This window comes from Diplotaxodon limnothrissa, linkage group LG5 (assembly GCF_057381915.1).
Source record: "Diplotaxodon limnothrissa isolate DT_005_m linkage group LG5, D_limnothrissa_male_GT1.1, whole genome shotgun sequence".
In the NCBI taxonomy this organism is placed as follows: domain Eukaryota; kingdom Metazoa; phylum Chordata; class Actinopteri; order Cichliformes; family Cichlidae; genus Diplotaxodon; species Diplotaxodon limnothrissa.
In genome coordinates, this window is record NC_140600.1 from 18,969,525 (window position 1) to 18,993,390 (window position 23,866).

Here is a 23,866-nt window from a genome sequence, read left to right on the forward strand (position 1 = left end):
AATTTTCACTATGGGCACTTTTACTGCATTCTTATACTAAGGAATCTGCTCCATCATTTCCCGAACCCAAACGTTTCTTTCCTGGTTGAAAAAAATTGATCCTCAGGTTTCCCCTAAAGTCAGCACGGGGACCTGATCACTCTGGTAAACATACTGCCATGTTACACCACCACCCAAACCTCCGAGCGCTGCGTGGCCAAGGACCCCTACAGTATGACTTTAGCCCTACATACGAAGTGTTTGCGTAGAGTGTGTTAGGATAGTTCTGTGGCGAGCTGAGCCAAAGCAGCTGTGAAAATACAGGCTTTGTGATATGTGAAGCCTGCCTCACCAGGATTTCTCTTACTTTCTCCCTAGTATATGCATAGTTTGTATCTGCCATGCCAAAATGAATATTTACAGGTACGTTTGCTGGTGCTGGAAGAAGTATTCAGCTGTTTTGCATAAGTAAAGGTAAAAAAGTAGCAAAGGGTTATGTTCACAGCTTGTTTCTGTGGCATCTCAAGAGACTAAGAGCAAAGAAAAATCATTTTATGTTGGTCGGTTGCATGAAGATGGCTGATTTCATAGTCAGTCATCTGTCATATGTTCCCCCTGCACAGACTGCATAATATTTGGCCTCCATGGAGCCTGACTTTCAGATTTTTGAAAGTGATGAGCAATAGGTCTCCAGGCTTTCAAGATGTCTTTGACAGAGAATCACAAACTAGTATTTCTGCACCAACAAGTAGATTCCCAAATTTGTAGAAGACTTGGCACATTTCGACATGCAGTCCAGTATGTCCTAAAAAAGGATCTGAGGAAAGTGGACAAGTAGAGGACAAAAAAAGAAAAGTGTAGGGGCTTAAGAAAAACTATCTACATAATATGAGGAGTAACTTAGTCATTAGGAAACAGACACCTGACACAGGACCTGAGAGATTGCAATTTCTTTAAGTATTTTTTAGGAATAGTTCTCCAGGTTTCTTAAAGGACATTCAAAGCTCTTCTTTGGATGCCGGCTGCCTTTTCTGTTCTGTTCTCTATCAAGATGATCCCACATTGCTTTGATATTGAGGTCTGAGCCCTGGGGAGGCCTATGACCCGTGGCTGATAGTGATCTATTGTGTTTGGAATCATTTCTTGCTAATCGGATGTTTTCCTTTTTCCACATTGACAATTCCATTGATTTTGACAAGATTCCTAACACCACAGGTTGAAATCCAGACCTAAACCATGACAGAGCCTGCAAAATGTTTTACAGATGGCTTTAGACACTCAGTGTTGCACCTCTCTGCTGAACCCATCTTTAAATATAGATTCATCACTCCATAAGAACTGTTGCCGTTGATTTTTCAGCCCAGTTTTTTGTGCAATTTGGACAACTTTTCAGCCTTTTTGCTCATTTTCCTTTCCTTAGGAATGGCCTTTTCACAGCCATCCTTCCACTGAGAGCATTTTAATTAGGCTTTGGCAAACAGTAGATGGATCAACTAGATTTTATTTTGGCTGCTTGTTTGTGTCATTGTTACAATTTTTTCTTTTTTGCTGTCTTTAATATATTTTTATGTCTGTGAAGACTTTTGAACCTTTTGCGTTATACAGATAAAATTCACTTGACTAACGCCAACAAACTCAGTTACTAAACTGCTTCCGCAAACACAGATAACTGCTAATTAGTGCTGCGTAACATCCAAATAAAATAAAATACTGTAATTTCCCTCAACAAAAATGAAGCACAGACTTTGCAGATTGGCTGTTAGCACAATTACCCACACAGCAAGCCTTATCATTTGTCAGGTAATTGCATAAAGACACCAGCACAAACAGAGAAGTCCAGTTCAGTGACTTGAGTAAGCAGCCTAGCAGTCATTTAGGGGCAAGTTCAGCCTGTGTCGACGCCCACCTGTCATAAAGCATCCCCACGTCTAATAATGCTTAACTTTAAGGCTTAATTTAATCCAAACAGGTATGTAACCAATAAAACCCCTATGTAATAAAGGTGAAAATCAGACAAAGCAAAGAAATGTAATGTGAGAATATTTTAGAACTGTGTAATGCCATCTGGCACTGGTGATGTCATTTCCTGCAAGATGTTTGCAGTAATGACCAGGGAGTTCCGATGCAGGACTGAGGTTCTGGCTACAGCTTCCTCCGAATGTCCAAATGTCAACACACAGACACACACACGCACACATACCTGCCTTACTTTGAGTATGACTTAAGAGCTTGCTGTAAACTTGGCATGAATCAAATATAAACACCAGAAAAATTAAACACACATGGTGATGAGAAGCACTTTACTGTGAGGAAAAAGTATTTGTTAAGCCACATCTTTTAAAACAGTATTGGAAATCGACTTTATTCATTTACCAGCAGTTCAAAAGGAAAGAGACTAATCATGTTTTACAACTTTATATGATGTATACTTTGTTAAAAGTATAGAATTAACAGTAAAAAAGTTACAGCACTCATATGAAAAGGAGTATAGTCTGCAATATATAAAATATATTATTGGATTATTCCTTACTTAATTATTTCTGGTCTGAGCTTTGAGCTTTTTTCCAACCTGCCAGATAAATGAAGGTATTTGAAAAATATATCCATTTCAGCATTAAGAGTACGTATAAAAATGCAAAATATAAAGAACTTATGCGTAATTCTCTTGCCCTTGTGCTTCACCAATGCACTGTACTTAAATTGGTAACAGTGAGAGCAACAGGTAGTGATAATTCCAGGCCTTTAATATCCTCCCATCTCCATTCATCTTCAACAAAAGCTTTCTGTCTTTGATTGTTGGCTCTGACTCATTGCGGCCGTGCTGCTGTTTGATGAAGAAGGGGGTCTGTTAATGTAACGTTTCTTTTTACTCTATTTTCTCCTTCCTCAGACCCCTCCCCTCTTCACCGCATTCGGCACAGTTTTGATAGGGGAAGGGACGTTACAGTCTTTATGTCGGTCTGAATTTGAGCTTTGGTAGGCTTTAAATGTTCCATAAACTTTGCGTGTGGTGCTGTGCTGTGCGCTGTACGTGTTTGATTTTTGTCCCGTATGTGGGGAGTGGAGCCTGGGGAAAATAAACCCAGTGAAAAACCACACAGAGCCGTCAGCTCTGAGGTACCACTATGGCAACATCACATAACCCGAAGCAACAAACAGGCTCTCTCATATTTTGCTGAAGTGATTTTAAGTGACAGACACAGTACTTAGACTCTGGCTAATTGGCGTTAGCTGTCGTCTTGTTTGTCAGTCAGGGAAAGCGATCCGAATGCGAACCTGACGTCCTGGACTGTGTGCGAATGTGTGCATGAGAGAGAGTGTCTGCAGCACACTGCTGCAGACGAGCCAAACCTCTTACCCATCTCCTAGAAATAAAAACAACATCATCGCACGCCACGAGTTCCATACTAGTCACTGAATCATTACAAGTACAGTTTTTGCTTCACCTTGCTCCCTCTGTGTCCCATCTTCTCCCCCACCCCACTTCCAACTTTTCTATCCAGATGTGGAGCAGATGGCCATTGACTGGCTGACCGGAAACTTCTACTTTGTGGACGACGTGGATGACAGGATCTTCGTGTGTGACAAGAATGGGCAGACATGTGTTACCCTCCTGGATCAGGAGCTGTACAACCCCAAAGGCATCGCTCTGGACCCCACCATGGGGTGAGTGTGGTCACTTTCTTAAAGTACGGAGGGAAGGACATCACACAAACTTTGTCCAGCGTTGTGTCATCCATCGCTGTTATTCAACTTTAAAATATGTGGAAATAGAGGGAAAAAAACAGGATAAATTGGATGTTTGGAAGCTGGAGTAATTGAGCGCAGATGTTGGCGGTATGCTGACTGTATAAGGTTTTGAGAGGAAAAGCATGTTTTTGTTTTCGGCTCTTTTGTTTATGACCAAACTTTCCAGCTGAATTCCTGATAGTGCGTCTGTCTCTGCGGCGCGTGGTCGTGATTCTGAGAGATCGTTCTTCGGAGAAAACTGCGCGAATGCAAGAATGTGCGTTCGCGTGCACGTATTTGCTTGTAGTTTTCCTCCCACACGGCTTTCTCTGCTGTAATTGGTTCGTTCAGGAACAGGTAGAGCTGCTGGAGCTGGCTTTTCTTTTGGTAATCGGCAGTGTCATTAGAGGGAGAAAACAGCAATAACAAACACTGGCACAGCAAAAAAAGTCTTAGTTGTGCTTTTAATCTGCAGGCTGATTTACTTTGAGTGACATACAAGTAAAAGACAAAATTTTATAAATAAATAAATAACATCGTTCTATTTTTCCTGCCTTCATCTACTCATTAGCAGTTGCTCCGTTTCTCTGTTATGAAAGGATTTTGAGAGGTCTACTTTAGAGAAGGACTCACAGCTCGCTTGTGTAACACATGTTTTTCACAGTAGACGCTGTTTGTTAACACGTTTACAGAGACTGTGAGCAGGATTTGATGTCATAAACAAGTTATTTTATTTTATTTTTTTATATTTCTGCTCTGGCAACAATGAAAACTTATGGTCTAACAAACTGGTTTTGGAAGGAAAAAATGTTATCAGATCTCAAATATCCATCAAAAAGCCCAAAATAAAGTTTTCAGTATTTTTTCCAACCAGAAGTTAAAGTCTGTCAATCAGCAGCATCTCTGGGAGCGGGCTATAAGGTGCTCCCGACACCTCCTGAAATATGTTTGGTCTCCCTGGCACCCCCCACCCTACTCCCACCCAAAAAGCCACTGGACTAGAGTGCTGTTAATCTTACAGTACCCAACAGTAATAGGTGAGAGCACAGATAGGACCAGTAGGAATGTGACCGAGTACATTTACTCAACTACTTTCTCAGGCTTTATGTACTTGTAGTTCATTTACAGGTGACGTCTTGCTTGTAAATGAGACATCTAGTCTGTGTGGGATTACCTGTATAAATAAAGGTTATAATAGGCTATAATTTTTAGTTACTGAAAAAGTCAGAATACTTTTTCTATTTTAAAAAGTATCTATTACAAGATTATGTTTGCATATTAAATCGGCAATATGACACAGGGCTGCATATAGCCTTGAAAACTGTGCTTTGCAGACCAATTTGCATCTTTGGTGCCCCCTGTGCCCCCCTTGTACTCCATTTAGAAAAATCATGAAAACACCCCTGCTATCAGTCCGTTTCTTCTCACTTCTTTCTATAGGAAGGTGTTCTTCACAGACTACGGACAGATCCCCAAGGTGGAGCGCTGTGACATGGATGGCCAGAACCGCACCAAGTTGGTGGACAGTAAGATCGTCTTCCCCCACGGCATCACGCTGGACCTTGTCAGCAGGCTGGTGTACTGGGCTGATGCCTATCTAGACTATATTGAGGTGGTGGACTATGAAGGCAAGAACCGGCACACCATCATTCAGGGACTGCTGGTAAGAAAATAATCTCATTATTATCTCTCTTTAGCTGTAAGAAATTCCCCATAACGCCGTCTAACATGCTCTGGAGCTCTATACACGATACGTTACCCCAGTGTGCGCCTTTAATGCGTTTTTAGCCAGTGAGTGATTAGCAGGGAGAAGATGGTGGACATTTGGCTTTTCATTAAATAAGCTGATTAATCGTGTCCAATATTGAGGCTGTTGATGTTGCTGCGCTGTTGAAGCACATTGGCTCTTAAACCTGTTACCATGGCTTTTACTGTGATCTGTGGGGGAAGTAACAGCTTTCATTTACTCACTGAACCTAAGGGCACAGACATGCACACACACACACACACACACTTAAACCGCCACCTCTTGTAATATATGTGTGTGTGCGCACCTGTGATAGACCATTAGTACATGCACATCCTTCACTTACAGGATAAAAAGAACCGTGGTTATGGATGGTGCTGAGTCAGGGCTGTTTTACCAAGTCGGTGTATGTGTTTGCTGAGACTTAGCACACACTCTCTTAAAGGTGCAAGCTGCGTAAAAAGTAACGTTCAGATCACACACTCTGGCCAACACAATCCGTCAGTCTGGTTTGTGTTGTCTACATGTGGAAGCTAAGGTGACCTAATGCACTATTGTTAATTGTTGCCTGAATCCAGATTATGATAGGAAGCAGTATGTAAATGTAATCTTTAAGGTAGTCTGTGTTTATCAGCGATATCCACAATGACAGGCCTCAGTTCCATGTCAGATTTCGTGTTGTTCCGGTGTTTTTGTATTTCCTGCTGACTTTGTCAGCTAAAGGCAAGTGCTGTGTGAGCAATCATCATGTTTGAGAGCTCTGGACTATTTTCGGTCTCGGTCACACTTTGCACCATGCTGACCACGGGAAATTCTACTTTTTGGACAAGTGGCTTTTTAAAATTGTATATTGGGGCACCTCAAACAGCTTGACCACTGTTCTACACATGTGCGCATGGTTTATTAAACTAAAGGTGACATAGCAACACAGCATTTGTTTAATGGTAAAAGAGTTTTTTAAAAATCTAACCATCGGAAATGTCACCAAGAAGATCACAAAGAGGAGAGAACTGTTTTGTTTTGGTGGTAAGTTGCCATGGAATGAGGAAAATAATAGCTACCAAATTGTCCCCATACAGAGAAAATAAAAGACTCGCTCAAGGAAAATGTCACAAAGCAAGGAGTGACAGATCCATTGTTGTATATTGGCGATGCAGGGGAGTGCACTACTAAAAAAACAGCTCTTGGATTGCATTTATTTGTTCAAATTTATGAAAGTTAAACCCCTTTTTATGAGGTTACACACAAAGGCAATACTAAAGTGTTTCTGCGTAGACGTCACGAGGGCTTAGATGATTTTTTACAGTCTCTGCAGACTAATAAAGCGCTTGTAGGTCTATTTTTTTGTAAAGACTGTTAGTCAGAGAGACTTTGTTTATGGAAAACTTATTTTGTATGAGTATTTGTACATGTAAGTTTAACAACAAGAGACGAAACACATGAAATACTGAAAAAAATAAAGCGTTTTTTGTGCTTTCCTCTCCCTCTGATTTGTGTTGTTTTTAGATTGAGCATCTGTATGGGCTGACTGTATTTGAAAACTATCTCTACGCCACCAACTCAGACAACGCTAACATGCAGCCCAAGACCAGTGTGATCAGGGTGAACCGCTTCAACAGCACAGACTACCAGGTGGTGACCAGGGTGGACAAGGGAGGAGCTCTGCACGTCTACCACCAGAGACGGCAGCCCCCAGGTAGACATGCCCGCACATATACATCATTCCTAGGTGGATATTTTATCATGAGACTCATTTTTTCCCTCTTTCTTGGTTTCTAGTGCGCAGCCACGCATGCGAGGAGGACCAGTTTGGGAAGGCTGGAGGTTGCTCCGACATCTGTCTGTTGGGGAATGGCCAAAAGACGCGGACTTGCCGCTGTCGCTCTGGATTTAGCTTGGGTAGCGATGGCAAATCTTGCAAAAGTGAGTGGGAATGAACGGTGACTGAGCTCCAGCGATTGTAAATCAACACATCCATCAAAAGTTATCTGCGTGTCAAACATTCACTGTAGCAGTATTCCCAGACGAGGGTGGGCTCCTGAATTTCCCAGTGGGTGTATGGGGGGCATAGCTCAAGTAATTTGAAATTTTACTAAGAAAGAAACAAGTTTGTTGAATTGTGTCGTGCATAAGATTGTTACATGTAGAAATGCCATTTTTTTAAGAATTTGGACGGTCTTTTTAGACTTTCTACATGTGCCCTATGAGAAGGTATTATAAAGGCCTTTCTATGAGAAGAGCTGCTTTAAGTGTATTTTGGTCTCAACTGTTGCCTTGGCTCGGATCCATGTAGATTCAGTTTGAAGTCACCAGATTAACAGATGTCTCGAGCAGTTGCTGTCTGTCTGTGTTCATTCTCCTGTAGATTTAATCCTGCTATCTCACTGTTTGAGTTTAAGCACAACTCTCTCCCTCTACCTCAGTGACTCTATATCAAATGATCTGCGAACCAAGTTGTACAAGTCATTTATCGATGTATGAAACGATCTCTTCTGCTGTCCTGCATATGCAGTCTTTCTGTTCTCAAGTTATTTGCAGAGTTGAGTTTTCTGAAAGTAACGCCGGCACTGAGCTCCAGCATTTGTTTTATGTATTTTAACAGCATTGCTGGCTCTTTGCTGGCCGCTCCACAAAGCTGTCAGTGTGATTCAGCTTATTCTGAGAAGTGTTTTACTATCCACCAATAACAGCTTTATATTGATCTGCCTACTGAGAAAAGAACGTCCTTGAAAATGGCAATATTGATTGACCCAAAGGGCACCCATCCTCTTCTTTCGCTGTCTCATTAAAAATCACTTAATTTTCATTTTTGGGCTTTTGTTGAACTTGCATTTTTTTAACATTAATAATCCATATAAATTATTCAGAAATAACTGTGTCAGCATATGAGTTTGCCTCTAATTTTGATTCCTTTAAAAAAAATAAAGTAAAGAACAGTAAATGATGGTCTAAGTTGAAGTGTTTTACCTTTATTCCCTTGTTTTGCCACAGAACCAGAGCACGAGCTCTTCCTGGTCTATGGTAAAGGTCGCCCGGGGGTCATCAGAGGCATGGACATGAATGCTAAGGTGCCAGATGAGTACATGATCCCGATCGAGAATCTAATGAACCCGAGAGCGCTGGATTTTCACGCCGAGACCGAGTTCATTTACTTTGCTGACGCCACCAGCTACATGATTGGGCGCCAGAAGATTGATGGAACGGAGAGGGATACCATTCTGAAGGAAGGTACGGCAACAGCAGCTGATTGGAGAGACCAAAACGACATGCCAAGATTATGAGCTAGTTCGATGATTTTCCATAATAATCTCAAAAACGCATTTCTTAAAATAAAATTTGTAGCCATATTGTAAAAGACTGTTTTTGTTGATCTGGCTTAAAATTATTTGAGATAAAAAAGTGCTTTACAATATGACTCTTCTATTCAGTCCAGTTTATAACAAGTAGCAACTACAGCCTCTTTCAGTACCTTACTTATAAAGCATGTGATATGCTTTATGCTGTGTAGAAAAACTTCACAGCCACTGTTTGTGTTTGTCTAAGCGATCCACACGGTGGAGGGTATAGCTGTGGACTGGATGGCTGACAACTTGTACTGGACAGATGACGGGCCCAAGAAAACTATCAGTGTGGCTCGACTGGAAAAGGCTTCACGCACCCGGAAAACACTGATTGAAGGGAAAATGACTCACCCTCGTGCCATTGTAGTGGATCCGCTTCATGGGTAATATGGATAAAGAGATGAAGGGAGGAATAGAGTGCAGAGAGAACAGATATCAGTAAAGAGCAGTAGAGGAAATGATGGTAATAAGGTACAAGTGAAAGCAGATAAGAGATAATAATAATAATAATAGGTGATCGTTACATCTGGTTGTCTGTCTGATGACTCAAGTAAAAAAATACCCACCCTGCTGCTCCCCTGTCAGTAAAACCAAAGCAACATTTCTGTCTGCTCTCTTTGTTTGCTTTTATCTTTATCTGTTGCTTTTCCTTGTAAGCAGTATCTTTGTATCATCCAGCCGAAGCCCTTTGATCATTTTTCACCCAGTGCTGCTGACCATTTTCCCCTCGAATTGGCGAGTCCTTTCTGATTACACCTATCACACCTTATTTACTAAAACAGATGGAGCATTTTGTATATTAGTTTCATTAGCTCCATTTCATTTGCATGCAGCCATATTGCTCTTTCAAATAATTCTTTATAATGGTGTACATGGATGTGTCTTATTGATAAGACCTCCTGTGCTCTTTCCTGAGAAATACATGCTCATAAACCCACGCAAAGACACGCACACACATTGGATTGCTAGTGACAGGGTGATGTGTGTCCACACACTTCCCTGGGGAAAGGCACTCACTTCTACTAATGCCTGTAATCAATCAGGCTCAGCAAGGAGGAGGAGAAACTAGCAGAAACCACTAGAAAGAGGAAAAGGCAAGGGAACTATAGAATGCCACTGTTAATGTCAGTCATATTATGGCAAGAAGGGACGTTTCTAATGTCGTACAATAGTGTAGACATCAGTGGTTGACAGGACCTAGAGTACCTGATGACAAACACCGGCATGCCTGTGGGCATATCAGCTGAGACACACTGCTGAGCATTCCCCACTGGTTGGTTTGATGAGTATTGGGTGCTTTAGGGCAGCTAGATAAAATGTCACTGCTTTTGTTAATCCTAAGTGATTCTTTACGATGCACCAATAATATTTACCTTTTCCTGTCTTGCTATCACTTGTACCCATAACAGTTCCCTTGTTATTCCTCAGGTGGATGTATTGGACAGATTGGGAAGAGGATCCTAAGGAAAGCAAGCGTGGAAAGATCGAGCGGGCGTGGATGGATGGCTCAAACAGAAATGTGTTTCTGACCAGTAAAACAGTGCTGTGGCCCAACGGCCTGAGCCTGGACATCCCCCAGGGAATCCTCTACTGGGTGGATGCCTACTACGACCGCATAGAGATGGTCTACCTTAACAGTTCCGGACGCAAGGTCAGAATTAAAATGGTTTAAGAATTGAAGGTTAAAACTGTTTTACTGGAGTCTGGTAACTTCAGACAGGAGTTAAAAACGGGTGTCAGTGCACTAATAAGGAATGCGCTTTAAAGCAGTGGAATAATGTGGGTGGTCTATCACTGTGTAGTACAAACAATGTGGCCTTGAGTTTTGTTAACACTGGTTTCTCCTTGTGTCTGAACTGATATTTTGATTTCACTGAGCTGTGGTGCTATTGGTGCTGTTTTTATAATGCAGAAACTGGAATGGAATCTAAATATTATACACACACACACACACACACACACACACACACACACACACACACACACACACACACACACACACACACACACACACACACACACATTAGTGAAACAAGTGCCAGTCAATGTTTAATGTGCATTTTTATATTGCTATTGCCTAGACACTTATGTTACTTAACCCATGTAATAACTAGTAAAAAACACCAGTCATTGCATCATACTTTATCATCACCATGAGCAAGGTTTGAACTACACTGCTCAAAAAAATTAAAGGGAAAAAAATCATGCTGGATATCTATACTGATGCCGTTGGGTGGACTGAAACATAATGTCCCAAGGGTGTTCGACTGATTTTAGGAGAGGTGAATGTGGGGGCCAGTCAACTCTTGTCACATGAACGCGGGCATTTTCAAGCACCAGAAGGAACCCAGGACCCACTGCACCAGTGTAGGGCCTGACAGTGGGTCCAAGGATTTCATCCTGATGCCTAACTGCAGTCAGGGTGCCACCCTATACCATCACTGAGCCATTATCAAACAGGTCATGTCGTCAACTGTGCAGAAGGTGAACCTGCCGTCATCTATGAAAAGCACAGGGTGGCAGTTGTGGACCTGCCAATTCTGGAATTATAGGGCAAATGCTAATCAGGCTCCATACGGCCCACTATGAGTCTGTCTCTCATTGTCTGTGATGGTTAGACATGCTAACATTTAGACCAGTGGCCTGCTGGAGGTCATATCGTAGTTCTGGCAGTGCTCATCCTATTGACACCGGTCCAGCTGATGGGTTAAAGGCCTTCTACGGCCCTATCCAGCTCTCCTAGAGTAACTGCCTGTCTCTTGGAATCTCCTCCATGTTCTTGAGACTGTCCTGGGAGACACAGCAAACCTTCTTTTCCTCTACTGTAACTGTTATTAATTTCATTAACACCAAACCAGCTGAAACTGACCAACAACCCCATCTGTTACCTAACTGACCATATATATGCAGTAGCGGTTCATTATAAAAACATGCTTTACAGTCTTGCCTCTCTTCTCACATCACCAGACGGTGTATGAAGGTCAGGAGCTGAACCACGCCTTTGGTCTGTGCCACTATAAACACTTTTTGTTCTGGAACGAGTACCGCAGTGGTAGCATTTACAAGTTGGACACCACCACAGGCACTGCCACTCTACTGCGCAACGAGCGACCTCCCATCTTTGAAATTCGAATGTACGATGCTCAGCAGCAGCAAGGTACTGGGAAAAGCGTTATACATAACATCCATCCAAGCATGCTAACTTAAAAAGTATTATTGTCCACAGAGACAGCATCTCATAAGTGCCCATTCATCTACAGGTTCTAATGCATGTCGCGTAAACAATGGAGGCTGCAACAGTCTCTGTCTGGCCATACCAGGAGGGAGGCAGTGTGCCTGTGCAGAAGACCAAGTACTAGACAAAACTGACAACACCAGCTGCAGAGGTTTGTGCATGAACTCATTGTACGTGCTTGTGTGCGTCTGCAGGGTGTTTCTAATGGCACCAGTTTTGCTCCATTACCCACAAGGTTAAGCTTCTTGTATGTCAGACAAGATGAGTCAAGCAGTCTGACTGTATGTTTTCTAAAACTGTTAGTCCTAAAATGTTTGAACAAATGCAGACACACAAGAGCAGGCTACAAGAGCAAGCAACATCTACATACTGTAATGCAATCCAGTGCAAACTGTGCAAAAAACGCTGCCTTTGTGAAGCGTTGTCTTCAAGGTGTTCTTGTTGTTTTGCAAAAAAACCAGAGATTACAGTCTTTGTACAAGTGGTTCCCTTCTGGTTTTCTTGATTGTTATGCAAGCACCAGTCAGCTCAGCCTCAGCCTGCTATGGGTGGGTTTTGACTGATGGATTTCATGAATGTTCATGTAATTGTGCTTTTTCACAAAACCACGCATTTTTCCCTTCTGTGGAATATTTTCAGAATTCGTTGCAAACTCCTGCTACTTTTATGTCCCTCAGGACCTTTGTTTTTATGTTTTGTTTTTACCCCCACATTGTCTTTAACCTCCTTCTTCTCTTCTACAGCAAACCCCTCTTATGTACCTCCTCCTCAGTGCCAGCCTGGAGAGTTTGCCTGTAAGAACAACCGTTGTATCCAAGAGCGCTGGAAGTGCGACGGAGACAACGACTGTCTGGACAACAGCGATGAGGCTCTTGAACTGTGTTGTGAGTTACTGCCCGTACACGCAAACAAAACAGCTGCCCCTCCTTTTGCTACTGAGTCAGATGGTGTCCTGAATTTGTAGTGGAGCCAGAATGAAATGAGAGATTTTGAATTGAGTGGGCGAGAGTTTGTGTGTGTGAATGCCCGTGTATATGCGGGTACACGATTTCTGCGGCTCGGGAAATGCTCTCTGTCTGTCTCTCCGTCTGTCTTTCTGCCTGTGGTCAAAAGTGCAGACAGGTTTCCCTTCCAGACAAAACAACACCCCGTCCAAACCAGCTGGAATATCTACCCTCTCTTGTATTCGTTTTCACCTCACATCTCCGAACTCTCTCACCTTTCCGTTCCCCATCTCCACACACGGCTTCTTGTATTCCTGTTTCTCCCTCGCCCTTCAGTGCGCCCTTTTTTTCCCCCTCTCCAGACCAGCACACTTGCTCCGCAGACAGATTTAAGTGCAAGAACAACCGCTGCATCCCTCTGCGCTGGCTGTGTGACGGGGATAATGACTGCGGGAATGACGAGGATGAGTCCAACACCACCTGTTCAGGTAGACAAAGACTCATTTATTTTGGGTCGTTTCGGAGGTTTTTTTCTATTTATGACGTGAACTCTGCTATTTTGTGTTTTAGCCCGAACCTGCCCGCCCAATCAGTACTCGTGTGCTAGCGGGCGCTGCATCCCCATCTCCTGGACATGTGACCTGGACGACGACTGTGGTGATCGATCAGATGAGCCTGCTTCCTGCGGTTAGTCAACTTAATTTCCACCCGACAGCTCGTTGTACAAATTGTTTTGCCATATGAGCGCCACGTGAGCTAGCGCTTTATATCTAAAAGTCTTCCTCTGTCCACAGCCTACCCCACCTGTTTCCCCCTCACTCAGTTTACCTGCAACAATGGGCGCTGCATCAACATTAACTGGCGCTGTGATAATGGTCAGTTTCTCTTCTTTATTATCTCGTCTGCGTGTCTTTTATGTCGACGTACAGTAGCAACTCGTTGTTTGTCTTTGTCCCAGTTATCTGTGCATGTTTGGCCACCAGCCTCATTTTGGCATACGCTCTTCTTTTCATCATCTTTTGCGTTTGCATGTGCGTGTCTGTGTGTGCATGTGTGTGTGTGTGTGCAATTGGTTTTGTTGTCACGTGTTGTGCTGTTAGCCCAATCTGCTGTCTTCCATTGGTTCTGTCTTTCAGAAAAGGATTGTGAGGACGGCTCTGATGAGTTGAATTGTCCAAACCTGACCGGTTAGTGCATAGATCAACATGCACCACAAAAGCCTTGATGCTAGCCTCGCTTTAGGACTGACCAGGCAGGATTAGAAACAGTTAGGGCTGCTTTTCTGCTCATTAAACATGGCCACAAGCTGAGACCAAAACTGCTAGCATTGATTAGTCCATTGTGCACAAATTTGACACCAAGTAAACTATTCATTAAAACAAATACATTAAATAATCAAAATGTACTTTTTGAGGAATTACTGGAAACCTTAACTAAAGAATAAATGCTATTTTCCAGATGACTTCATAGTCAAATTGTTTAACAAATACTGAACATTATGTATTAGGTTGTCTCAAAAGTGCTCAGAATGCTCTGCTTCCAAGCTCAATGTATCAGCGCTGGGTACATTCTCTCATGGTGCATGGTCTGATCTATGCAGTTTCTGTGATTACTTTGACTCTCATCTTTGATGTTCAATTTAATTTGTGTTAAGTTTTTTTTTAATTTTCTCTGTCGTAATTGAGAAAAGATGATATCTATCTATCTATCCACCTGTCTATCTATCATCTGCACTGCATGCCTCACAAAGTGAGTAAGTTAGCGTTGCTTCACTGCATTTGTTTTCCAGATAACGACTGCGGGGACAACAGTGACGAGGCAGGTTGTAGTCACTCCTGCTCCAGCGCTCAGTTCAAGTGTAACAGCGGCCGCTGCATCCCAGATTACTGGACCTGTGACGGAGACAATGACTGCGGAGACTACAGTGACGAGACCCATGCAAACTGCACCAATCAGGGTCTGTATCTAACCTCCATATTGTCTCTTGAAACTTTTCCACTGCTGCAGAATATTGCTTTCCAATCGAATGCACCTTTAACTAGAAAAAGCAGTGTGTTAAAATATCCTTTAAAAAAATCAGTGTGTTAAGAGTCAAGTTTTCTGTTTAGATAAAGCCTTGCTACACTTGTGCGAACAAGTTTTGCCTTGACTTCAACTTGAAGAGGTTTGTTTCATCTCTTTTCTGAACTTCATGTTTCTGTTCACGCAGCACTCCCAAGGATGTTATGTGATGTTATTCAGACACTTGAAGTCGTTTAAATATCAGGCAGGGAAATCTGACACAGTACTTAGCGAAGTTTTATGGTGTATTGCATTTGGAAGGAACAAAAAACAAACATGATTTAAAAAGTAGCTATCGAACGTGACAATTGTACTATACAGAAATAAAATAATACAATAAAAGGACCTGCAGCTGATGGAACAGACTGCATTCTATTACCAACCTCTGTTGTACCCATAAAAATGTATGATAATTGATTTCCCCTGACAAAGAATTTGCATTTATATACTATATAATTAGTATTCATATTTAATAATAAAAGCTTTAGTTGAAGAATGGCTAAGAAGGAGTACTGGCAATAAATGTGAGGAAAGGGGAAAAAGACATTGTGCACTAAAAGTTACGGGCCACTGGCTTACCATAGAAGCTACTTTCGGCTGCTCCCTTATTGACAAGGCGTCGTCACAGCGGGTAGCTCCACATGTTTGATTTGCCAGAGTTTTTACGCTGCATGGCCCTTCCAAAGGAATTTGAGTCTCCTCCTGGGACCAAACCGTGGAGGGTTCGCTTGTTAGCCACTACGCTACAGAGCCCCTACGAAGGCTACTGGCTAAAGTAAAGTGTAAAGTGTGCGTGTTAGTCCCCATAGGGAAATAGTTCCTCTGCATTTAACCCATTCACCCAGTGAAGCAGTGGGCAGCCACCAGTGCAGCGCCCGGGGAGCAGTGTGTAGGGACGGTACCTTGCTCAGGGGTACCTCAGGGTAGCCGTTCAGTGGAGTCGAACCCCCGACCTTCCGATCATTGGGCCACCACTCTACCTACTGAACTATCCCTGCTATCCCTGGCTGATAGTATAGGTTGGATATTTTGCAGTGTTTCTTAGTTGAAACAAACAAGACTGAATGAGTTTACAGAAGTCAAATTTATGTTAAACATTCAAGCTCATGTTCAAGCTGGTGTTTATGAAGCACAGGTAGCTGTTAGTGTCACGGATGGTTCTCCATTAATTTCTTTATTTAATCTCTTTCTTTTGTTTAGTTGATTCAATGGGTTTCGTGTCCGTAAGTCACTCTGTCTGTTAGGTACAACCTTTGACACCCAATAATTCAGATATACCTACTTATACTTATAAGTAACTTCTCTTAAAAGCAGCGAAATAAATCAAATATATTTTGCTGCTGTAACGAACTGCCTGCTGATGTGTAGAAAACAGTGACCTTCTGAATTCACGCTTAAAGCTTTTCTGTCAAATCTGTCCTTCTGCGTGCTAATTTCTAACGGGCACCTCATTAGTTTTAGTTCTCAATCTTTTGAAGTCGCACATTGTTTTTGCTCAAGGCTGCGTGTCCTAATGCGAGAGATGTCGCAAAACGGCGTCACTTTCGAGTGATGTCTTTTTGATGTCTTGTTTTTTGGTTTGTTTTGTGTTTTTTCAGCCACTCGCCCGCCTGGAGGTTGTCATACAGATGAGTTTCAGTGTCGGATGGATGGCCTGTGCATCCCCTTGCGCTGGCGCTGTGATGGGGACACTGACTGCATGGACATGAGCGATGAGAAGAACTGTGAGGGTGTCACGCACATGTGTGATCCAGCTGTCAAGTTTGGCTGCAGGGACTCCGGTGAGGAATCCACACTTCTTAAAATGCACCGACTAATTTCATTCTGCTTCTAATGACATTTTATGCAACGTTCTGACGGACGTCGCTCGTGAAATAACCCTGCCTTCTGTCTGTAGCACGCTGCATCAGCAAAGCCTGGGTTTGTGATGGCGACAGCGATTGTGAGGACAACTCAGATGAGGACAACTGTGAGGCACTGGTGTGTAAGCTCTCTCACCATGTGTGTGCCAACGACTCCACCATCTGCCTGCCCGCGGAGAAACTTTGCGACGGAGCTGACGACTGCCCAGATGGTTCTGATGAGAAACTCTGTGGTAAGGAACAACACCACCCAGGCTATGTCTCATTGCAGGGAACGCAACGCAGCAAGTGAAGGCCTGCATTTAAAATGATCGCTAAAATAAATCAACGGTTAAGTACATCTGTTCCTTTTATCTACAGACTTGTGTTCGCTGGACAACGGCGAGTGCAGCCATAACTGCACAGTGGCTCCCGGAGAGGGGGTCATTTGTTCCTGTCCTCTGGGCATGGAGTTGGGGGCTGACAACAAGACTTGTCAGATCCAGAGCTTCTGCGCTAAACACCTGAAGTGCAGTCAACGCTGCGAGCAGAACAAGTTCAGTGTCATATGTTCGTGCTACGACGGCTGGGAACTGGAGCCTGACAAGGAGAATTGCAAGAGCACGGGTAAGGGATCATGGAAACAAAAGGCAGATTTAGGGAAGTGAGCAGGGGTGTGTGCGTGTGTGCGTGTGTGCGTGTGTGTGTGTGTGTGTGTGTGTGTGTGTGTGTGCGTGTGTGTGTGTGTGTATAGAATTGAGTTACACAGGAGGGGGAGAAGAAGTGACCCTTACTATACCTCATCACTGCCAAAACAGCAGAATCGAAGGGTGGTTTGGTTTCGGGATGAAGGAAATGAGAGGCAAGCCAAGCAGGAAACTGTGGTTGGAGAGGATGCATATCGCCAGAATATGGTATTCTTTTTGGACAATAGACAGTACACTGGAGACAGGAAAGGGGAACATATTACATTGTTTTAATGAGAGTATATGACATGTAAAAAGATTCATGAAGAAAACCTAGCTAGTGTTTTCTGACAAACCAGTTTTAGTTTATGAAAAAGTGATTATTAAATGTCAAAGAAAAAACTAAAGAGCTGATGTGTTTTTAAAAAAAATTATTAAAGTCATTAAAAGTGCAATTTGGGAAAGACAGAAAATACTTAATCACTTTATATCAACTTTGAATTTTGTAATCCACATAAAGAATGTAGCTATCTCCCTGCAGCAACGAGGACACAGATTTATGATGCTGCCTCTCACTGCCAGGTCTTAGAGACTAGCCACCAGCACCCTGTCATTCATCCTGCTGCCCGTATGGCTGCCTGTTAGGTACAGATAACTCCTGTCTTATTTACACTGAGTTTTAATTACCAGGGATTAGAGCCACTTTCATACCCCCTCCTTTGCTGGTCAAGCCACACACGGCAGAGGAACAGGGCTGCAGGGTTTTCCATGCTGCACAGCAGAGCCATTTTGGAGCGTTTTGAGTATCAATCAACGGTGACCAAGCAAAAGTTTTAACCCTTTATGATCTGGTTAGCTCCATATTTTAGGATATTGTTTTTTTCCTCTTTCCACAGATCCTTTCAAACCCTTTATCATTTTCTCCAACCGCCATGAGATCCGCCGCATTGATTTGAATAAGGGAGAGTTCAGCGTGTTAGTTCCTGGGCTCAGAAACACCATAGCCCTGGACTTCCATCTCAACCAGAGTGCCCTCTATTGGACTGACGTCGTGGAGGATAAGATCTATCGTGGGAAGCTGTCTGAGAATGGAGGTGAAGCCTTGTACTGTAACAGGGTTTTATGCCTAAAAGACCTAAAAGCACCACCTCTTTGGTTTGTTTTGACAATCGAGGGTCCGCTAAGTTTCATGCCAGAATGCACGATCTTCATCAGTGAAAAACAATTCTATTTGCAGCTGAAAACATCTGGAAATTGGCCTTCCAATTGCAGTGCAATGATTAGGTTTTCTAGGATTTTATTGAGCTGAAAGGAACACATTGGAATGCAGGGCCCCTTTTCTGTGCTTAAAAGCAGAATAGACTGTAGAGTGTGTACAGCTATGCTGCTGGAGCTGTGGCTTCTGGGTAACAGAACATCAGATACTTCATCACATAAGGTCAGACCGGTCAATCAAGACCTGCTGCATCAGGCAAGCAAGGCGTCATCATGGCTGCAGCAGCAATAATGAGGAAATTATGTGCACAAGTCTCCACTTATATTGTGCATCTTACTGTATGTTTATTTGCTTGTTGTGTGTCATGTTTACTTACACAGTCCATAGGCTACATGCAGCAGTATGTGTATGCTTTCATTGTGGCAGAGAGGATAATGACTCGTGTAATTAGACCCTGATTAGGAGCCCAACGGAAAATGAAAGGGTTAGAAAGGGGCTGGAAAATGTGTCTCTTTGCTCCTGGAAGACACCACACATTTGAGACCTTTTCTGCAATTGTAGCATCACCACCCATGCTGAACAATACTACTGTATTTACCATTTGATTAAAGAAAATCGCAGAGTTAACTTCTTATCCAAATAGCTCCATTGCATTTACATAATTTGTCAAACTAAAACTGGATTAGCAGTTAAGATTAGAAATGTAGTCGTCAGCAAATCCCAGCCTCTGCAGCCTTTAATGCTACATGTTGAGATACTGTGTGAATTTAAAAAATGTAAGCACCCCAGAGGAGTGTTTATTTTATTGAGTAGTGAGATGAAATATGATGTTTGAACATATGCCCTGATTTTTTTCTCTTCTTGTAGCTTTAACCAACTTTGATGTGGTAATCCAGTACGGGCTGGCGACACCAGAGGGTCTGGCAGTCGACTGGATAGCGGGAAACATTTACTGGGTGGAAAGCAACCTGGATCAGATAGAGGTAGCCAAGTTGGATGGAACCATGAGGACCACGCTACTGGCGGGGGAGGTGGAGCACCCCCGAGCTATTGCTCTTGACCCCCGGGATGGGTAACAGCTGTTTATTCCGCCTCCTCCTCATATCAAGGAGAACACGTTAACATCACGTTACAATGGCTCTAATTGTTTTGGCTGTAACTACGGAGCTTTTTCAGTTATAAACCTTGCTGACTGTTTCATTTCGTGTTATGGTTCTTTAGGATTCTCTTCTGGACAGACTGGGATGCCAGTTTGCCAAGGATTGAAGCTGCATCCATGAGTGGAGAAGGCAGGAAGACTATCCATAAGGAAACGGGCAATGGAGGCTGGCCAAATGGACTCACTGTGGATTATTTAGAGCGTCGCATCCTGTGGATTGATGCCAGGTTGTACAGAGGGAAAAACATGAAAATATTTGCACATAAATGTTCAGTAATACTCCGAAACATAGCTAAAACTTGTGCTTTATGCAGGTCTGATGCCATCTATTCAGCCAAGTATGATGGTTCTGGACTAATTGAGGTTCTGAGGGGCCACGAGTATCTGTCGCATCCGTTTGCTGTCACCATGTACGGTGGAGAAGTTTACTGGACAGACTGGAGGACCAACACGCTGGCCAAGGCAAACAAGTGGACCGGGAGCAACGTCACAGTGGTGCAGAGAACCAATACGCAACCCTTTGACCTTCAAGTGTACCATCCATCCAGACAACCACAGGGTAGGAAACAGACACACACTCATGTATGCACCACCATTCAATCAGTATATGGAAAGATTACAATCTGAAATTATCTACAAGTTTCTGCCTTCAAAGTTGTTAATTGTACATTTTGAGTTACTGACAGTCATAAACTGAATCACCCCACAAGAAAGTTTGTGTAAGTCAAGACCACTACAGTCAGTATTTCCATCTGCAGTCATTTATAGTTGGCCGTTCTGAGACCTCTCTGACCTCCATCTGCTTATAATGAAAGCCTAAGGCATGTGACGAGACACGAAGGCATCGATAAAACTGTCAGAACAGTAATTAGACAGGAACACCATGCAAGGGGGGAGCTGATTTTGGGAGGGGGGCTGCAAAATGGCTTGCAGAATTCACGGGGAAAAGAAGTTTTACACTATGCTGAATTTTCTTGACCATTAGGAAGTATAATTACATTCGATTTTAAGCACACATTAAAACATTTCATTGACCTTCATACTTTTAAAATAAAACCTTTTCTGTGCTCATGTCTCCGTAGCTCCTAATCCGTGTGCAGCTAAAGACGGCAAAGAGCCCTGCTCTCACCTGTGCCTCATCAACTTCAATCAGACGTTCTCCTGTGCTTGTCCTCACCTCATGAAGCTGGGCCCTGACAAACGCACGTGTTACGGTAAGGCTGAGCTCACGAACACAAATGCAACCACTGTGGAAAATAGACTCGTTGAGTCTTTCTTAGCCTCCACGCAGTCCTGTTCTTTTCTTGAATGTTACTGTCTAATCCCTGTCCTTGCAGAATTGTTTATTTATAATTTCTTTTATTTTTCTCTTGGAGAAAAAGAGAGAGGATTAAACAGACTTTTTTTTTTTTTTTTGGTTGCTTTGAGGTCTTTTTGCTGTGACAGCTTTGGAGCGTATTGAGGTGTCCGTCTGTAAAATAGTGAAAGCTGGCCTGTTTATTCAGTGTGTGAGTTTAATATTCAAGGCAGCACTTTCTATTATCTTCGGCGGTAATGGAATGGAGAGCCCCATTCTGTCTGATGCAAGCATCAGACACATCCCCCAGCTTCCACCACCGGCTCTGGGATGGCCAATACAGCCCGGCGCTGTCATTACTCTGCCCTCTCCGGCTCTCTTTCCCTCCTTTGCTGTCTATCATTTAAGCCGCACACAGTTAAATGATACTTGACTGTTGAGACCAGTGCAATTGCAATGTATCTTCACTGATTGAATTCGCTCGCTCTACTCTGGCTGTGCTATTGAGTTAGCCAGCCAGACACAATCATTAGTCAAAAGATGCAATTGGATCAACTGTTTGTTCAAGTGGTAGGAATAATGCGTGGATGTACTGATCCATGCTGTAACCATCTATCCGCAGCTCTGACTCATGCATTAGTGTGTACTCGTGCATTTGACTTGAAGCTACATTTAACTCCCGATTACTCACATTGAATACCAAGGGTCCACGTCAACATCTTGTGTCTCCCGCAGAGTCTCGCCAGTTCTTGCTGTACGCTCGGCAGATCGAGATCAGAGGAGTAGACATCGACAACCCGTATTACAACTATATCATCTCCTTCACTGTGCCGGATATCGACAACGTGACTGTGGTGGACTATGATGCTCTGGAGCAGCGTATCTACTGGTCAGATGTCCGTACTCAGACCATCAAGAGGGCGTTCATCAATGGCACTGGAGTTGAAACTGTGGTTTCTGCTGGTATGATGGAGGCAACACGACACATTACAGAACATAATTAAAAGGCTCATTATTTAGAGCCTTACTTTAAGAAACAAATATAGCAGGGTAATTTTATCAGACTGCACCAAGATTTTTGTCCAGTAGTTAAAAATTAATGCTTCTCTCACTTCTAGATTCCTAGTATGCAGATGCTGTTATGTACAAGGGCTCTACACAACAAAACTCATTAGCTTGGGGAATGGCGATCTTTTGCCTGAAATAATAACCTGAGTGGGCACGTTTTGGTGGATGATCTATGCCAGCTAACTCTGTCTTTAAAAAAAAAAACAAGTTAGCTGGAAACAATAAAAGATTCAGGTGATAAAATGTGTCATCAGTTGTCCTGTTAGCCAACAAATGCAGTACTGCATTTTCTAACCTATGGACACGTGTCCATAGAAAACATCTGTTTTTTAAAAAAAAGGCTGATTAATAAGAGTTTGTTCGTGTTCTTCATCTTTCATCAGATTTGCCCAATACTCATGGTCTGGCTGTCGACTGGGTGTCCAGGAACCTGTTCTGGACCAGTTATGATGCCAACAAGAAGCAGATTAATGTTGCCAGACTGGACGGCTCCTTCAAAAATGCTGTCATCCAGGGCTTAGACAAACCCCACTGTCTAGTGCTCCATCCAGTACTGGGGTTGGTCTCGCACACAAATGCACACACACACTCATACTATAAAGCTGTCATGTGTCGCCACGCTGAAGCTTTCAGAAATTGCTCACAGACACCCTCCTGGCTTCACCTATAACTTGCAACAGATACAAGCAGAAGTCTGCACAAAGACACACACAAACAATCATACAAAGTCTGTCTGGCTGGTTCCCCTCTGTGTGCGCTCACAGTAATTCAGTTCCTGACCTCGGAGTGTTTTGTCACTCAGGAAGTGGTTCCAATCCTTCTCCCCTCATGCCGCCTCTCTCTGTCTTTTTTTTCTATTTCTGTTTCAAAAGTTTCTGTGCTCAGAGTATAAATAATTTACAGCAAGTGTCTCTGTTGTTTTGTGTTTCTTTTTCTGTTTCTCATCACTTTCTTCACTGTGTTTATCTTACATCCTGTCCGTTCCTGTCTTGCCTTGCATAAGTTTTTCTTTTTTTGCCAGCTCCATGAACTCAGTCTTTTCTCAGTCCATCAGAGAATAAAAAAGTCCATCTGTATTCATATACTCAGTTTTGATCTGCCGGAATATGTGGGCTTTTGTGTGTTTGAGGTCAGTGAAGAAAAGATATTTTCTTAAGACAAGTCTCTGCCTCTGTGTGCATTATTTCCACTGTACTCCTTCCTCTCTGTGAAAGGCTTTAGCCTCCTTAAGAGGAGGAATGTTTCCGATCTGAGCATTGTTGGCGTGAGAGAAAATGAGAAGCAGATGTGAGATCTGTGAGCTCTCCCCTTTTTCTGGCACACAAACACGCTGACCCCACCAAAGGTGGGTGGGGTCAAAGAAAGTTGAGGCGGGGCAAAGAGTTGGGAGGGAAATGTGTGTGCGTGTTTGTGTGTGTGTGTGTGTACACAAACATGACAATATAGGGGTTTATATGCTTCAGATGCTTTATTTAAGGGTAGTTAACAAACAAAGGAAGGGCGTGGTGGCTCTGGCTGGATTTAACAGAAAGTGAATGAGCATAGAAAATGTGCAGTCCAAAC

General features: G+C 42.9%; 1 protein-coding gene across 2 annotated transcripts in view; it reads left to right on the top strand.

Annotated features, from left to right (window-relative positions):
• LOC146632106 (low-density lipoprotein receptor-related protein 1-like) overlaps positions 1–23,866 on the top strand; it is a 101,239-nt gene that overhangs the window by 46,122 nt on the left and 31,251 nt on the right. Inside the window, exons 7-31 of one of the 2 annotated variants that reach the window (XM_085353220.1) lie at positions 3,483–3,645; positions 5,149–5,371; positions 6,962–7,151; positions 7,235–7,378; positions 8,447–8,683; positions 8,999–9,179; positions 10,225–10,447; positions 11,764–11,953; positions 12,057–12,182; positions 12,775–12,915; positions 13,338–13,463; positions 13,546–13,662; positions 13,770–13,850; positions 14,112–14,162; positions 14,765–14,932; positions 16,635–16,817; positions 16,934–17,131; positions 17,259–17,504; positions 18,460–18,657; positions 19,647–19,851; positions 20,001–20,165; positions 20,253–20,497; positions 21,021–21,152; positions 21,971–22,198; positions 22,687–22,861. In XM_085353220.1, the coding sequence (XP_085209346.1) occupies positions 3,483–3,645; positions 5,149–5,371; positions 6,962–7,151; positions 7,235–7,378; positions 8,447–8,683; positions 8,999–9,179; positions 10,225–10,447; positions 11,764–11,953; positions 12,057–12,182; positions 12,775–12,915; positions 13,338–13,463; positions 13,546–13,662; positions 13,770–13,850; positions 14,112–14,162; positions 14,765–14,932; positions 16,635–16,817; positions 16,934–17,131; positions 17,259–17,504; positions 18,460–18,657; positions 19,647–19,851; positions 20,001–20,165; positions 20,253–20,497; positions 21,021–21,152; positions 21,971–22,198; positions 22,687–22,861 (4,336 nt within the window). The remainder of the gene's footprint in view (positions 1–3,482; positions 3,646–5,148; positions 5,372–6,961; positions 7,152–7,234; positions 7,379–8,446; positions 8,684–8,998; positions 9,180–10,224; positions 10,448–11,763; positions 11,954–12,056; positions 12,183–12,774; positions 12,916–13,337; positions 13,464–13,545; positions 13,663–13,769; positions 13,851–14,111; positions 14,163–14,764; positions 14,933–16,634; positions 16,818–16,933; positions 17,132–17,258; positions 17,505–18,459; positions 18,658–19,646; positions 19,852–20,000; positions 20,166–20,252; positions 20,498–21,020; positions 21,153–21,970; positions 22,199–22,686; positions 22,862–23,866) is intronic. The other variant, XM_085353218.1, reaches the window with a different exon arrangement.